Here is a 17,757-nt window from a genome sequence, read left to right on the forward strand (position 1 = left end):
TTTTTGAATTAATTAATTGACTCAATTAATTTTTGAATCAATACTTTAAAATTTTTTGAATCAAAGTCTTAGCATATAGCTGATAGAAATATGTTTAGGCAACATTTAAGTGAAATTTCATTCTGATTCTTCAGTACATTTTCTTGGCATATTGAATCCAGCTTTTCAACGGAATTATTTTTGACATTTCCCTGTTAGCTACAGTAATGAATTTTCAATGACTTGAATATTCATTGATTCCTGGATACACGCACACACACACACACACACACACACACACACACACACACACACACACACACACACACACTATCTTGCCATTCTGTATTACAGCTGCTAAATGAATGTGAAATGATGTTAGAAAATTAACTTTGGGTTATTAAATTTCATTTCAAGCAAACTCCTGAATGAGCATTGCTTAAACGACCCCACTTTCCTTGTTAAGTTGTCACTCCCTTCTGTGAATAAGAGGTACACATGCATAATCCAAGTACTGGGAAGGCTGAAGTAGGCTTATGTGTTGGAGGCAGCATTGGCTACAAAAGTAGGACTCTGATTCATGAAAACTAATACATATGTACATATGTATATTCATGCACATATATGTGTGGATAGATAAGATAGAATCTTATGGGGTGGAAGAGAACCAAGTAGGCCAATGCTTGCTGGTGACTCCAGAAGCATAACAGTCAGATCTTACTGTTACTACTATAAATGAAACCACATTCTGCCCTATCTTGAGGTTGATCAAGTATGTCCATGAGGGAAATCATCATTTTTCTCCTCTGTATGGCAGCACTGAGAGTCTGCTAGGTTCATAGAAATGGAGGAAGCCTCAGTAGGCATCTATTTTAAGTTTCCCACATCACAAATTGGTAATTCGAGGCCCAGAGAATGGAGGTCAGTTGCCCATTGTTTTATTTACTTACTATTTATTTTAATTTTAGTTTTTTTTATTATTTTAAAATGTTGTACAAAGAGATTGCCATTTTACACAGCAGTTTATGAGTATGATGCATCTTGATCAGTGTCACCCCTTTCAAAATTCTCATCCCCACCCCTTTCCTTACTTAATTTTGTAGTATATTCAACAAATTCTTGACTGCAACCTCCCTATCTTCTGTTTTTCATTTATCTACCCCTTCCCCCTTGGCTTCCCTTGCAAGTACCTATTTCCTCATGTTTATTTTGTTTGCTCATGGTTTTAGAATGAGGAGTTGGATGTCAGAGCCTCTCTCTGATTGAGGAGAGAATAAAGTGGGAAGGGATTAGGGGAGCAGAATGGAGAGCCCTAGAGAGAGCTGGTGGCCACAACAGCCTCTGAATGTTTCTTCAAGGCAAGAAGGGACCAGAGGCAGGTGGGAAGGGTTGGAATTCAGCCCTTGAAGAAGTGATGTGGGGGAAGAAGATGCCCTGGGAAGTAGGACAGTCCAGACTTGAGCTGGGCTGTTGCTATCAAGGTGCAGCATCTTCACTGTGATGAGTGAGGGTGGGCTGCATGGTGCCAGGTCCAGATGCAGAGGGAGTTTGGCCTCCTCAGATGGTCACTCAGCTATTCTGAAATCACAGCCTCACTTCAGACAGACATGGCTAGCTGAGCACCAAACATTACATGAACTTTTTCATGGTGCATTTTCCTCTCTCTTAGGCTATTTTTTCCTTTGTGTTCATCCTGGGGCCTGAACTCAGGGCCTGGATGATGCTGTCCTTAAGCTCCACTTCTGGCTTTATTTTTTATTTTTTGGGAGGGTGGTGGTTTACTGGAGATTAGTGTGTCTCATGGAATTTCCTGCCAGAGCTGGCTTGGAACCAAGATCCTCAGATTTCAGGTTGCTGGGTATCTAGGATTACAGGTGTGAGTCATTGGTGACTGCCAGGCTTTGTTTTTTCTTTTTTGTTTTTTAAAGTAAAATTGCTACGTGCTTTTCTTTTATTATATTTTCCCCACAGTAGAAGGTCCATTGATGCTCAAAGGCAAATGCTGGGATGTTTGAGAGCCTTTTGTTTCCATCACTTTGCATTTCAATTGGAAGTTAATGAAGAGATTCTATCTATCTATCTATCTATCTACTTATCTACCTATTTAATTAAGAGATTCTATCTTATCTATCCATACATATATGTGTATGTATATACATATATACATATACATTAGTTTTCATGAATCAGAGTCCTACTTTTGTAGCCAATGCTGCCTCCAGCACATAATCCTATTTCAGCCTCCCCAGTACTTGGATTATATGCATGTACCACCATGTCCAACTACATTACATTTTCTACAGTAAAGCAAATTACTACCCTTAATTGTTGAAATATGATTAATTAGAGTAATAAGTTATGCTTTTGAAAAGCATGACTTTAGGTATATTATCTTTATTACATCTATTTTTTTTTTTTGGGTCCAGTCGTGGGGCCTGAACTCTGGGCCTAGGCGCTGTCCCTCAGCTCTTCAGCTCAAGGCTAGCACTCTACCACCTGAGCCAAAGCACCACTTCTGGCTTTTTTCTTTTTGCTTATGTGGTGCTGAAGAATCGAACCCAGGGCCTCAGGCATGCAAGGCAAGCGCTCTACCACTGAGCCAACTTCCCAGATCCTTACATCTATTTTGTATATAACCACAATGTTTTTTAATGAATAAATTTTTAAGGAGTAGTTTTAAGGATTCAGAACCTGCCAGGTGCCTACACTTCCAATCAGGTATTAACAACTATCAATGCTTTTAACATTCTGAGTTTTTGGTATCTTTTGTGTAATCATTTCAGTTCCTGATATATTGACAACTATCCACACAAAATAAAGATGAGATATTTTGCATATTGAAAACAGTAGTTTTAGGTGGACAGAAAATAGCTGAGCAAGGTGTACAGATACCTTCGATATGTCTATACCCTGCCCTCACACACATAAGCTACTTCACTGTCAATATCCCCTACCAGACAGTGCTCTTGTTCCAACTGATAATCCTCCTCATCAGTGACCACATCGTTGTTACCTATGGTGTGCTTCACTGGGTGTTGTGCATTACAAGGATCTGGACCAATGTACGAGACACATCAACCGTCCTAGTACCATACCACATAGCTTGACTGCCCTCAAAGTCCTATGTGTTCCATTCACACATGCTCCTGCTCTAGCTCCTGATGACCAATCATTTTGGCCATAATTAGCATTTTCCAGAAGGTCAAAGGCTTCATAGTAGTGTCATGTTCAAATTGGCTTCTTTTACTTTGCCTTTTTTCCACTAACTTTCTCTTTCTTTTTTCATTTCTCTAATCTTCCTCCCTTCCTCCATCCCTCACTTCCCCCTCCTTCTCTCCCTCCCTCCTTCCCTCCCTCCCTTCCTCCCTTTCTTCCCCTCTCTTCCTTCCTTCCTTTCTTCCTTCCTTCCTTCCTTCCTTCCTTCCTTCCTTCCTTCCTTCCTTCCTTCCTCTCTCTCTCTCTCTCTTTCTCCTTTTACCTTTCTTCTCTTCTCTTTTCTTTCTTCTTTTTTTTTTATGGCACTAGGGATTTAACCCAGGGCACCCCTTTTTGTTTTAATTCTTGGATCGGTTAATCCTCACCTGAGCATTTTATTGGTTGAGATGTTGTCTGCATAAACTTTGTGTTTGGGCTGCTCTCAACACAGTCCCTTCATCTCTGCCTCTCAAGTAACTAGGAGTACAGGCATAAACCACCATGCCTACATGATCCAAATGATCTATAAAATGATGTTTGAGAAACAATGTAATCATTTGTCAGGATTGCATTTTTTTTACTAATTGAAACACTAATAGTTTGGTAATATATTAAAGTACACTTACTTCATTTTCTTAGATGGCCAAGCATCTAGCAGGCACAAATCCATGTGCTACGAACTAGCAGTAATTGGAAGCAGAGATGAGATTGAGGAATTGGGGGGTGATCCAGGAAATGAGCTCATGCAGGTCTGCACAGTCAGGGGAGGGTCATGGCCAGGGGCCCTGGGGCAGGTGCCTGAGGCAGAGTTCTGATAAGTATGTATGCCCAGGCAAGGAGGCAGTGATGCTATTGTAGCAGGTGTGCATAGCATGAATGGACGTACTCAAGGATTGTGGGAAGCCGATGGCTGCAGAAAAGCTTTGAATGCAATATAGAACCTTTAGTCAGATTTTTATATTAGCCATCTCTTTTGAGGAAGAGGTCTGGATAGGTTCTGCTAGGAGTCTGGAATTGTTTTGAGTTTGACCTAGTGGGTTGCTATTCAAAGCCACAGAACTCTGAGCTATTGGGAGGTAGAGTAGATGAAGAGATTGGATGGCTACAAGATGAAGTCGGGTGACCATCTTGAATAGCTTTCAGGTATGACTTGTAAGGTGTGGAAGAAAGGGTGGCCCACAAATGTAACTTACATTTTCAACAGATAGGGCAATAGGTGAAAAATCAAGACTACCCCAGGCAAAATTGGATAACCATACTTTGTTTATAAGGGGCCCTGGGGAAATGGTGCCATAGGTAGAGGAAGAGCATCCATTTCTATGTTCTCAGTTCATCTCAGAGTTTTTTTTATTATATTTGAAACCCCAAAGTCATTGCTTCGATTAATAAAGAAAACATGGTACATCTACACGCTATAAAGTTATACAACCATCAAAAGGAATGAAATGCTATCATTTGTAGCAATAGATATGGAGCTGGGAGGCATTAGGTGAAATGAGTCAGGCTTAGAATTACAAATATCCCATGATCTCACTTATATTTGGAAGCTCTAAGTTTGATCTTATAGAAGAGTCGAGCATTTGGTTACAGAGTGGGGAAGGGCATTAGGGGGAGGAGCAGAGGTAGAGGAAAGATGATCTTGGATAGGAAGAATGACTTCTAATGGTCTAAGGCAGAGTTAAATGACTGTGGTTGACAACATTTTTGTTAAATATTTTAAAATACGAATTAGGACAAAGTGTTTCAAATGGTCTTAACACCTTTCTAGGGTAATGGATATGCCAGTTATCCTGATCGGATCACTTACTATACATTCTATGCATGTATTGAAATACTATAATATATCTCAGATATAATCTTCTCATGTGTTATTATCTGAATGTTCATTCATTTGGATGACTTAAGAAATTTGTAACATTTGAAAAAATTAAAAGATGATTTTTGTGAGCGTGGCCATTTAGAATGAGAGCTAAAATCATTTCCTAAAATCATTTGGCTTTGTGTGTGTTTTTCTGGCAGACAACCCTTCCTTGACCAAGGATGTTCTGTGTGCCACTCTGAATTGCAAGCCATGTGAGACAAGGCATCTTGTTTTAGCTGTCATACAAGGAGTCACTGTTGTGTACACCCACTACCAGGTATGTCCTTTCTTGTGTTTCGGAGAATTCATAATCATTGACTCCTGCAGAGACAGCAGTGGAGTTATTCTAAGTTTGCTGCCGGGTTCAGATAACTAGAACAACTGCACTATGCATAGTCACACTGAAAATCAAGCTTGCAGATCGAGAGCTTGCCATCCCTCCTCCATGTAAGAGTTGCTTGTTGAATTCTCAGGAACTCTCCAAGCCAGTTGCTGGTTATTAAGCCCTGATATCATTAACAATCCAACTGTATAAACATGTGATGAAAGAATTTATATTTAAAACAAGAGTGACAAATACACAAGACCTACCACTTCTTCATGATCTCAGTATGATTTACAGTTATCAGTCCTCCAGAGATGGTTTGTACTGGTGGTTTCTATAGATGAAAGGAATATTGTATATTCATGTTCTTCCTAACTCTGTGTCCAACAATGTCCTGTTGACATCGTGAATCAGCCAATATGGGAGTTTTTACACCATGGCAATTTTCAAGTCTATCAGATTATTTATTTATTTGTTTGTTTGTTTGTTTATCCGTTCACTCATTTTTGTATGGAAGACAAAGTTTCAGAATTTACCAGCCCATCACTTTCCCTAATGAACTAAATATAAGTGGCAAGCTCCAAGAATTGATAGTTGAATAGGGCCCAGGACTGCAGTTTTCTTTTTCTTTTCTCTTCCTTCCTTCCTTCCTTCTTTCCTTCCTTCCTTCTTTCCTTCCTTCCTTCCTTCCTTCTCTTTCTCTCTCTCTCTCTTTCCTTCCTTCCTTCCTTCCTTCTTTCCTTCCTTCCTTCCTTCCTTCCTTTCTTTCTTTCTTTTTTTTTGGGTCCGGTCGTGAGGCCTGAACTCTGGGCCTGGGCGCTGTCCCTCAGCTCTTCAGCTCAAGGCTAGCACTCTACCACTTGAGCCACAGTGCCACTTCCGGCTTTTTTCTTTTTGCTTATGTGGTGCTGAGGAATTGAACCCAGGGCCTCATGCATGCAAGGCAAGCACTCTACCACTGAGCCACCTTCCCAACCCATCTTTCTTTCTTTCTTTCTTTCTTTCTCTCTCTCTCTCCCTCCCTCCCTCCCTCCCTTCCTTCCTTCCTTCCTTCCTTCCTTCCTTCCTTCCTTCCTTCCTTCCTTCCTTCCTTCCTTCCTTCCTTCCTTTCTTCCTTTCTCTTTTTCTTTCTTTCTTTCTTTCTTTCTTTCTTTCTTTCTTTCTTTCTTTCTTTCTTTCTTTCTTTCTTTCTTTCTTTCTTTCTTTCTTCCTTTCTTTCTTTCTTCCTTTCTTTCTTTCTTTCGTCCTGGGGTTTGAACTCCAGGTCTGGGTTCTATCCCTGACCTTTTTATTCCAGGCTAGAGCTCTATCACTTCAGCCACAGCTCCACGTCCAGCTTTTTTTGTAGTTTTGTAGCAATAAGAGTCTCACAGACTTTCCTGCTTGGGCTGGTTTCCAACCATAATCCTCAGATCTCAGCCCTCCTGAGTAGATAGGATGACAGGTATGTGCCACTAGTGCCTGGCTTTGCAGTTCCCTTTTAATTAATTTGGACAAGTTCCCTAAAGCTCCATGCAGGGTTCAACTTATGCTGAGTGAGAGAATGGGATATTTTTTGGGCCCATTCAGTGGCCTGGAATTAACACACACACACACACACACACACACACACACACACACACAAACACTGGGTGTAGAGGAGGCCTGAACTGCTCAGATAACTTGTGTGATGCCAGTGATTTTCTAACAGTGAAGAGAGGACTTGTCTTTCTTGTAGGTCTGGTTTTGAATATTATGTTGCTTTGGTGGTACAGTGATTCTAACCTGTCACAGGCCCAGAACGTCAAAAATGTGTAAAATGACTTTCAGGCTATGTGATGAAGGTGTCTGTAGAATTGGTATGAGTTTTCTGCTTCGACTAGAGTACCGTCCCCAAGTTAGCTCATTATATAGCATAAAATATAATATATAGTATATGGAAAATTCTAAAATCTGAAAAAAATCCAAAATTTGAGACAATTCTGGCCACAAACTTTTAAAATATTTTTTATTATAAAAATACTGGACAGGGGCTGGGAAGGTGGCTCAGTGGTAGAGCACTTGCCTTGCATGCTCGAGGCCCTGGGTTCGATTCCTCAGCACCACATAAGAAAAAAAAAAGCCGGAAATGGCGCTGTGTGGCTCAAGTGGTAGAGCGCTAGCCTTGAGCTAAAGAGCTGAGGGACAGCGCCCAGACCCAGAGTTCAGGCCCCACGACCGGACCCAAAAAAAAAAAAAAATACTGGACAGAGGGGTTACAGTTACATGAGTTAGGTAACGATGTCAAGCATTATTACCTCCTCCTTTATTTTTCCCCTATCATCCCTTCCTTCCCCACCTCCCCAACTCCTTCCCCCTGTTCCCCATCCGACAACCCCTCCCCGTACCCTGCTCCACCATGTTGTAAAGTTCGTTTTCAATATAGTGTCTTATACATCTCATTGTTACAATGGGTCAATCTGTATCCTTATTTCAGCATTTTGTTATTTCCCATCTCTTCCCCAAATTAGTAAAATGTATATACAAGATGCAGAGCACTGCAATCAACTACAGTGAAAACAAGGGTTATGGGGGGGGGGGAAGAACACACAAAAGAAACAAAAGAAATCGTACATTATAAACATATTAAAACAATAGCAAGGGGCTGGGAAGGTGGCTTAGTGGTAGAATGCTTGCTTCACATGTATGAGGCCCTGGGTTCAATTCCTCAGCACCACATAAGCAGAAAAAGCCAGACGTGGTGCTGTGGCTCAAGTGGTAGAGCTCTTGCTTTGAGCTGAAGAGCTGAGGGATAGTGCCCAGGCCTAGAGTTCAGGTCCCATGAATGAAAAAAACCCAACAACATCCAAACAACAACAACAATACAAAACAATAACAAGAAAGATAAAACCACTTGTATCCCTATCTTGGGGTTCATTTTGCTTAGCATAATTTTATATAGTCATATGTACATAGCTTTTGACTCTTTCTGCTTATCCTAGACATATATTAGTTATTGCAAATAAGGGAAACCATGGGACCTATGTTTCTCTTGGCCTGACTTACTTCACTAATACAATTTTTTCTAAGTCTTTCCATTTCCTAACAAATGGGACAATGCTATTCTTTCTGATGGAGGCATAAAATTCCATTGTGTATATATTCTACATTTTCTTGATCCATTCATCTACAGAAGGACTTCTGGGTTGTTCCATAGCTTAGCTATAGTAAATAATGCTGTAATAAATAGTTGTGCTGGTAGCTTTAGTATAGTTTGTGATCATTTGGATAAATGCTTAAAAGTGGATTGCTGGGTCATAAGGGAGCTCTATGTGGAGTCTTTTGAGGAACCTCCATACTACTTTCCAAAGTCGTTGAACAATTTTACACTCCTACCAACAATGCAGTAAGTTTCCCTTTGTGGCTACAAACATTTTGAGTCAGTATATTTAATTTGTATTAGATGCAGATAAACCAAAAGAATTAAAAAATCCTACACACCCTTTTTCAGTGCATTAAAGATGGTTGTGGCAGAAAAAAAATCAGGCAAAAGATTGACACAAAGACTACATTTAAAGTTCATAGTTGGTCATGAGTGTCGATAGCTCTGGTTAGTGATAAGCTATTGCTGATAAAAGTCAGAAGTTCTTTCTTTTGATGACAAAGAAAGAGCATTGGTATCTCAGGATGCAAAAATTTTGGTGTGGGTTCATGGGTTGTTGGGTTTAAGTGTGAGACTAAGAAATAGTCATCTTTTCTAGGCTGTAGGATGTGGAATCTGCTTTGCCCAGCAGAGGGAGGCAAATAGTACAAAGCTATTTTTAAACTTTTCTAGGCAGTTTTACAGAACCTGTATTCCCAGGGAAAGTGCAGCTCTCTGCTAATGGCAATGTAATAGGAATTCAGAGAACAAACTCTTTATTCTCTTATTTTCTTGGTGCCCAGACATCAAAAAGAAGCAATTGGGAGCTAAAGGAGAACCAGAAATAAAGCTTCTAAAATGACAAGTATCCAATGGAGCTTTTAGAATAAGTTGAGTTGGAGAAAGTGGCTGGAATTCCAGGTTAAACTGGGTGGCCTGGCCAATTCCTCAAATCTAAACATGTTTACCTGTGTACATGTATATGCCAGTTCCTGAGTGATTCAGGTCTGTTGTAGGAGAGAAGGGAGGTATGATAAACTGCCTTTTTCTGTGGTTATTTTACATGTGTAACTAATGGGTGCCAGTCTCAAACTCTGTGCAGTACTTCTCATCTGACCCTAATATACAAGTACTGAAGGAAGTTGAAACTTTAATTACTTCTTGCTTCTGGGTAGGAAGTATGCTTTCATGTTAAATAATTGGCTCTATGACAAAGTTATTATTTTGTTAAATTTTAAATTAAATAATATAACATAATTTAAAATTAAAATAAAATTAACATTTAATTAAATTAAACTTAATTATAGGTTAATTAAATTAAAAGTCATTAAATTAAATGTAATTGAAATTAAAATTACATTTGGAACTCACTTTGTATGAACTAGAGGGTCTCACATCTTCTTTACTTCACAAGTCTAAATTATATTTCAATTAAAATCAAGTGCATTCATTTAAATTAATTTTTAATTAATTAATTTTAATAATACGCATTTTAATACAATTTTAATTTTAATATACATATTTACAAATTAGGAGTTAGCTGATCTGTTTCACTAAGCATTTTTTTAAGGTTCACCTATGTTGTTGAAAATGGCATGATTTCTTTCTATATGTAAGAATAATCTTCCATTCTGTGTATATGTATGTGTGTGAATATGTGCCTGTGTACAAAGCTTTTGTTCTTTACCAATTTGTCATTGGCCACTTTAGCAGAGTCCATGCTGAGGTTTTTGTGAACAATACTGCAGTGAACATGAGTTTGTTCCCATTGAATATAAACTCTCAGTGGTGTTGCTGGATCATACAACAGTTCCAACATGAATTTTTTGACTACACTACTTTCTATTCCCACTATTTCTCATATGATTGGTAATGTTCAGCACATTTTCACACCTGTTGGCCATTCCTGTATATTCTTTAGAAATGCATGTATTCAGGGTCCTTTGCCTATTTTAAAATTAGGTTGCTTGTTTATTTTTTTTTCCTGTTGAGTTGTGTAAGTTCTTGGGATCTGAGCTCCAAGAATTTCAATGCTAAGTCACTCAGCAGGATACTGCATGTTCTCTGCTGTGCATTCTTTTTTTATTTTCAATTTTCTTTTAATTTTTAGGTTTTTAGTAAGTCACAATTGGGTGGCATACAGATACAAGTGAATGTCAAGAAGTGGTAAATACTATTTTCATTATGAATACACAAGGTTATTTTTCCCTTTTTAATTTTCTAAATTATTCTGACAACTATTTAAAAAGTTCATAAGAATAATTCATTCAGATAATTTGAGAAAAGGAAAAAGCAATTTGTAAGGACTTTCTCAACATTATAAACTGGCTTTACTCAGCATTTTATAAGAAATAAATTTACAGCTGGGTGACAGTGGCTTGTACTCATCATCCTAGCTACTTGGGAGGCTGAGACTCTCAAAGTTCAACATCAGCAAGGCAGAAAGGTTCATGAGACCCCTTCTCAACAAAAAGCTGGATGGATGAAATGCATAAATCACATGGGAAACATTAGATAGGTGGATCATGCCCAGGTGTGTGCCAGGCAGGAAGCTAGACAGTAGCTCCAAAATAACCAGCAAAAATCAGTGCTGGAGGTATATCTCAGCCATAAGAGCACCTGTCTTCTGCTGTGCATTATTGTCTTGCTGGTTTGGTTAATGGTATAGCCAGGAGTAATGTTCTTTCTTCCTTACTTCTCAGCCAAGAGTTCTTCCTATGCACTTCACAATGTGCCATAATTTTATTCATTCTGTGTCTCAAGATTGCTGAAAATAAGCAATAAACCCTTACAATACACATAACACTGAGTGAGAACAGGTGTTGATCCAGAAACTAGACTAAAGCTTATATAACCAAGTATTTGTGTTTCTGATCTATATTTTCTAGGAAATTGAAAAGAGATGGTCGGCATCCAGTCAACTAAATTGTGAAAGTCTTATCAAGAATCTTTCTCGGACCTTAGAACACTTCAAAAGCAACTTGGATCACGTCACCAACCAAGACTGCATATGCCATCCCCCACTGGAAACTGTTGAGCAACATGTGCGTGTGTACGTACCAGAGAGGGTCTCACACCTCTTCTCTTTTTCTTCATCAGGAAGATTTCTAGCATTCTCTTTGTGTGTGCTGGTGCTGTGGCTTGAACTCGGGACCTCACTCTCTCACATAGCTTGGCTTCTTTGCTCAGAGGTGGGGCTCTGCCACTAGAACCACTGGAGCCACACCTCTACTTCCAGCTTTTGGCTAAGTGGAGATGTGAGTCTGGCAGACTTTTTCTTGGTTGGGCTGGCTCCAGATCTGAACCAGCTCCCAGCTCTAGCATTTTCAAATTGTGAATTTCACCACTTGTCACATACATATTTCTATGTACATTTATAAACAATATCATTTTCTATGACTAAGTTTTCACATGAGCAGCATTAGCCATAAGGCTAACAATTCCAATATGATATTCACCATGAATATATGAGCAGTCACATATTTTAAAATTAATTCATATTTGATTGGTTCTTCTCAGAGTTTTGGGTGCACAGGGACTTTTCATTCTCTAGATGACTTATTTTTTCTACAGAAAGATGTTTGTCTAACACTTGCTATACTAATTTCTCAGATATCCTATGATCCATCCCATCTATTTGCTCCAAATTCATTGAAGAGGCATTTATTATGCATCCTTATTCCCCTGATTCATCGTGATTGGCAGGGGCTCTGAATGGAAAAATACTGAAGTTCTGGTTTTAATGGATGTTCAAAAAATGGTGTAAAGGGGACTTAGTGTATAACTATCAGAGGAATTCTATAGAAATGTATTTTCTTACCCAGCTCATATCCTGGGAACCTAGGCAGCATTATTCATGCCAACATTATGTCTGCTATTTTATCTTGCCTATTTTCATTTTTAATTTTCTACCATTTTAGGTTGGCCAAAAGCTTCAAGGAGAGTTGGTTGTCGGGCAATCCTATTATGTCTTTTCTTAGCAATTTCACTGTCACTGAGGGTAAGTATGTGGTTTTCTAAGTTTGCTTGATTAAAAAGTTAAATTTAGTTTCTCATTCAAATATAGACTCAGAATAAAACATGAAAGAAAGTTATGCTAGACACAATAAAGAACAGTTTAGAATTTAACTGATCTGAAATATCTGGGGTTTATAAGGAAAGTCCTAAAATTCTGGAATATAAAAAAAAATCAAGCAGCAGAAGAAAAACATCTGTGGTCTGGGATTTGCCCTGGCCCCCAAATCCCTGGCTATCTACAAATCTTTCTTTGTCTACATCATCTACAAAGTTCATAAATCTTTTGTTACATCAACATGCTAAGTCTGAAGAACTCTGGATAATCCTTAGGTAACATTCCATTTGTAAAAATGTGAGACAAGTATAAAACATGGAGACATTATGTTCACATTGCACTCAGTCATTGTTCATTAAGAAAATCTCCTTCTATGGGAAAGGATGGGAAGGGGAAACAAAGGAGGAGGCTACAATGCTTGATAAGAAATGTACTCATTATCTTGCCCATGTAATTGTATAACCCCTCTGTACAGTATTTTCACAATAAAAAATAAATAAAAATTAAAAAAAAGAAAATCTCCTTCTAAAATAAATTGCAAAATATGCAGGGTTTACAGAGAGCAAAGAAGTGACCAGCAAATACCGTATAAGCCCTGTTCAAATTTATTCATGGTATAAATGATCTCAAGTTCAGTTATACAAATGTATTTATTTAGTATACTTATCATAATAAATATAAAATATATTGATTTAATATATTTGTTATAATACATACATGTATTTAATCTAAATGTATTTATTACGTATTTATGTTTATAAATATATTTGTTATAATAAATATGTAAATATCATTATTTCCTCTTGCTCCACCTTTTTTAGATGTGAAAATAAAAGATTTGATGAGGAACATCACCAGGTTAATGGAAGAGCTTCAGTCTTCCATCCATATCTCCAATGAAACCATCCATACTATCTTAGAGGCAAACATTTCCCACTCACAGGTACAGTGCTACTGCTTGTACTGGGCCACCTAAGATCCCTCTGTCTAAAAGATATCATGTCATTTTTCCTCCTTGCCCTCTTCTTCCTCTCACGGCTGGTGGGATGAGTTCTTTTGTAAATGAGATATCCAAAAGCAGAATGGAAAAGAGAGGACTGCAAAGAACCAACGGTTATCATGGTCTAATGCCAAAACCCGAGCCTTTATTGTCAACTGTCTTTGTTCGACGTTAGAAAGGACAAAGTTAGTGACAATATTTGTTCTAGTCCTTTCTAATGTTGATTCATGACACCTGAGGTATGTATGGGTGTCTCTGCTTGGTTTTATAGATGTTCTAAAACACAGGAATAGCCTCAAATAAAAGCAACTTAAAAGATCTGAAATGTCCCTCTTATGTGGAGAGTTACTGGTGTAGTCTCACCATCTGCCACTCACGAAGGGAAATGAATGATGGCAGGTCATGTCATCTCTAAGGTACTGGGTAAGGCAAGCAAAAGGGGCCAAAACTATTAGGCAACATTGTGATGTGATCGATCATGGAAGAGAGAGCAGGTAACTTTCATGTCCCCCATGGCAGATGTCACCTGGGTCCTTAGCAGGTGCTCTTTTCTCCTGTCCTCTCCTGTCCTGTCCTGTCCTGTCCTGTCCTCTCCTCTCCTCGCCTCTCCTCTCCTTTGTCTTGGTACTAGAGCTTGAACTCTTGGCCTTGAGCTCTTGCTTTTTTTCCCCCCTCAAGGCTCTACCACTTGACCCACACCCCTACTTTCTGCTTTTTGTTGGTTAATTTGATATATGAATTTGGCAGCCTAGGGATTTGTCTACATTGGATGCCTTCAAACCACAGTCCTCAGATCTGTCTCCTGAGTAGCTAGGATTACAGGTGTGAGCCACCAGTGCCAGCTGCAGTGCTTTTCTGTGGCAGCTTCTCAGCACGTCCAGTGGAATTTACCTTTTCTACAGGACCCAGAAACCGGTCAACATTTCAATTGACAACTGATTGAATCATACTATACAATTCTGTATAGTAAAGTTCAAGCATGGTAGCGTCAGTAAGAATCAATCTAAGAAATAGATGAGAAGCTAGAAATCCAAAATTTAGTTTATAGTATCGCCAAGTTATTTATAGAAAGTCACATAGGAACTTTTTTAAAAATAAAATGATCAGTTTCAGCTTATTAGGCTGGGAATTTGGAGAAAGAATTTTAAGGTGAGGGAAGTTTACAGCAGTGGTAAAATTTCTTCCACTCAGCTCTCAGTTGAAATAATGGCCACTTGTGGCTTGAACTCTAGAGTTATTGCAGCATATAGCAGAATTGGGACAGGGACTGAATTACATTGACTAGATACCTAGGATTGCTTTAAGAGAAGTGACAAAGCCCAGTGCTTGTGGCTCATGCCTACAATCCTAGCTACTCAGGAGGCTGAGATCTGAGGATTGTGGTTCAAAGCCAGCCTCATCAGGAAAGTCTGCTAAGACTATTATCTCCAATTAACCACTAACGTGGTAGAGCGCTAGCTTTAAACAGAAAAGCTCAGAGACAGTCCCTGGGCCCTGATTACAAGCCCCATGACTGATAGAGAGGGAGGTGGAAGGAAGGAGGGAGCGAGGGAGGGAGGGGGAGAGAGAGAGAGAGAGAGAGAGAGAGAGAGAGAGAGAGAGAGAGAGAGAGAGAGACAACAGATTAGCTAGCTATTTGGGAACCTTTTAAATTTAGCCTTATGAAATATTTTTGGTTTGGGTACAATATTGTTGCTTCCTGCCAGTTTTATACAAGTGGCCACAAGGTGTCGCTGATATTCTACCATGCAAGGTCTGTACTACGTGCTATGAGAAAGCTTGACTTGGTTAAGCAATATAGCCACACTGGGCATCCTGGATGCTTGAGGGAAATCTCTGTGTCTTCTATCACTTCTTACTTCTTTGGAAGTGACAGTAAAGTTACTGTGGGCACTTGAATACTTGGACAGTTAGGGAACTGGGAGGGGTATAAACAAAGTTGTATTTTTACTACTCAAATGCATAATGAGGTTATTTTCTTGGATATCTAAGAATATCCACGAACCTACCTGGATCTGCAGATCTACATAGGAATTTGCAGGTGTCACTTTGAGCTTTGATTTGTTTGTTGTTTAGATTTTTACCCTGAGCAACACTCCATTTTTTTCTTTTCTTTTTTTTTTTTAACATTTAACACCCATTTTTTGTATCATTTTTCTTACTTTTGTCCCCTCCTATTGGCTTATCTCTGGTAGTTTTGATGGCCAGTTTGCAAGTTTATGATATTGGATTCATGGTATAGGCCACTGGTAGGCTGCAGGGACCTTGTAAAATTTCAGAACCTCTGCAAACTCATCTACTTATGATCTTCCTGCTTGCCAGGCTTGAATCTGATATCTGAGGCTCAGAGTCCCATAAGGAAGCCAGCATTCCATGGAGTCAGCACAGCAAATACATAACCAATGATACCCATGGAAGAGAAGAGACTGGGGACATTTTCTGTAGTACAAATAACACAATGATTGATAGGGGTCATGGACAGGAGCCTCCGCAGGCAGGCAATGTTGGAGGCCAACTGGAATAATTTGAGAGCCAGAGTTTGGGAAATTGTACCAAATGAGCAGGCACAGGATGAGCCAAAAGGAGGTTAAGAACAGGCTGATCCATTACTGCCAAGCGATTTCCCTTCCCAGACCTCTTCTCACAACCTGCAATGGGAACTTATAGGAAGCTCTTTTCCCTTGAAAAATCTCCATTCTTGCAGGGCACTGGTGGCTTATACCTATAATCCTAGCCACTCAGGAAGCTGGTATCTGAGGATCTTGTTTGAAGCCAGCTCAGGCAGGAAAGTCTGTGAGATTCTTATCTCCAATTAATCACAGAAAAAGCTGTAAGTGACTCTGTGGTTCAAATGGTAGAGTGCTAGCCTTGATCAATATAACTCTTATAGAACTCTCCTCCTCCTCCTCCTCCTCCTCCTCCTCCTCCTCCTCCCCCTCCTCCCCCTCCTCCCCCTCCCCCTCCTCCTTCTCCCCTCTTCCTCCTCCTCTTCCTCCTCCTCCTTCTTTCCCCCTTTGGTCAGAGTGGTATTGGTGTTGCTAGGCATGTCAGTCATATCAGCTATTTGGACTTTCAGACACACTGTCATTTGCGGCTCACATCTCTAATTCTTCTAACAAACCTTTGTAGTCCCTGGGTGTCATTGTTACTCTGTTGTATGGACAAGGAAGCTGAGGTCCATATAGTCATAGTAACTTAGAGATCAAGCAGTAAGTGCTGGAGCCAGCTCTTACTAGCCTTGGCTCTACTATAACTCATTCTGGACCAACGTTGCAACCTATAGCTTCCGTCCTTCTGGAAAGATCCTTGTTAGCTCTCTGCTGATCTCTCATAGTTGGCTCCTGAATTTATCTCTTTATTATGTCAGCAGAGCCGAGCAGAGATGCATTCAGAACAGAGAAATGCCCATGGGAATGTAGAGAATCTGTCCTTTTCTTACCTGACCTCACTTTACTCTTTTATCTTTCAAATGTTAATTTGTAAGAGTCTCTCTTTCCAATGATCTTGTACTCTGTATGGTTGTGTGGTTTTGTTCTAGTCACAAAGGGACCAAGAGTAAGTACCCAGTTCACATGTTTTCTTCATCAAGTCTAAGACTATTAGCTGGGAGTAAGTATTGTCTTCTATTCTCTGTTGTAAACATAAGTCATCTTATCCAAAGATGTTTAGTAGACTCTTGCTGAAAGGACAAATACCTCTCTTGGGTATCATGTCTTTTTGTTGTTGTTGTTTTTTGCTAATCACTGAACTCAGGGCCTGGACACTGTCCCTGAGCTTTTGTGCTCAAGGCTAGCACTCTACCATCTGAGCCACAGCTCCCCCTTCTGGCTTTTTAGTGGCTCATTGGACTTTCCTGTCTGTGCTAGAAACTTAAAAAAATCTAAGTGACTGAGTATATGTGCTAACAGCAGGAAGATATCTGCCCTGGGATTTAAATCTTCTTGAGGTTTTTCAAGCCAAATACAGATATGTAGATAAACATCAAGAACTCAGCATCTCTCATGATGAGCAAACCTTAACTCAATACACCCGGGTTGTAATTCCAATAGGAGCCATGTTCCCAGCCATGCAAAGGAGTGTTATCTTTTTTTATTCATTTTTTATTATCTTAATTATTTTATTCATTAACTTGTTTCAGGTGTTCTTCAAAAAGAAGGACAGAATATTAAAAACACAAATTATAAAATTTGGAAAGTCATAGAAATGTGCCACTAGGGTTTGTTGT

The 17,757-nt window shown here is 39.3% G+C and overlaps 1 protein-coding gene across 1 annotated transcript in view; it reads left to right on the forward strand.

The window, feature by feature from the left end:
• The window catches only part of Abca13 (ATP binding cassette subfamily A member 13), a 402,123-nt gene that overhangs the window by 89,065 nt on the left and 295,301 nt on the right, over positions 1–17,757 (forward strand). Inside the window, exons 20-23 of the mRNA XM_042684933.1 lie at positions 5,194–5,312; positions 11,349–11,512; positions 12,381–12,460; positions 13,354–13,475. Coding sequence (XP_042540867.1) covers positions 5,194–5,312; positions 11,349–11,512; positions 12,381–12,460; positions 13,354–13,475 — 485 coding nt within the window. The remainder of the gene's footprint in view (positions 1–5,193; positions 5,313–11,348; positions 11,513–12,380; positions 12,461–13,353; positions 13,476–17,757) is intronic.

This window comes from Dipodomys spectabilis, unplaced genomic scaffold (assembly GCF_019054845.1).
Source record: "Dipodomys spectabilis isolate Male_0828 unplaced genomic scaffold, ASM1905484v1 ptg000092l, whole genome shotgun sequence".
Classification (NCBI taxonomy): Eukaryota; Metazoa; Chordata; class Mammalia; order Rodentia; family Heteromyidae; genus Dipodomys; species Dipodomys spectabilis.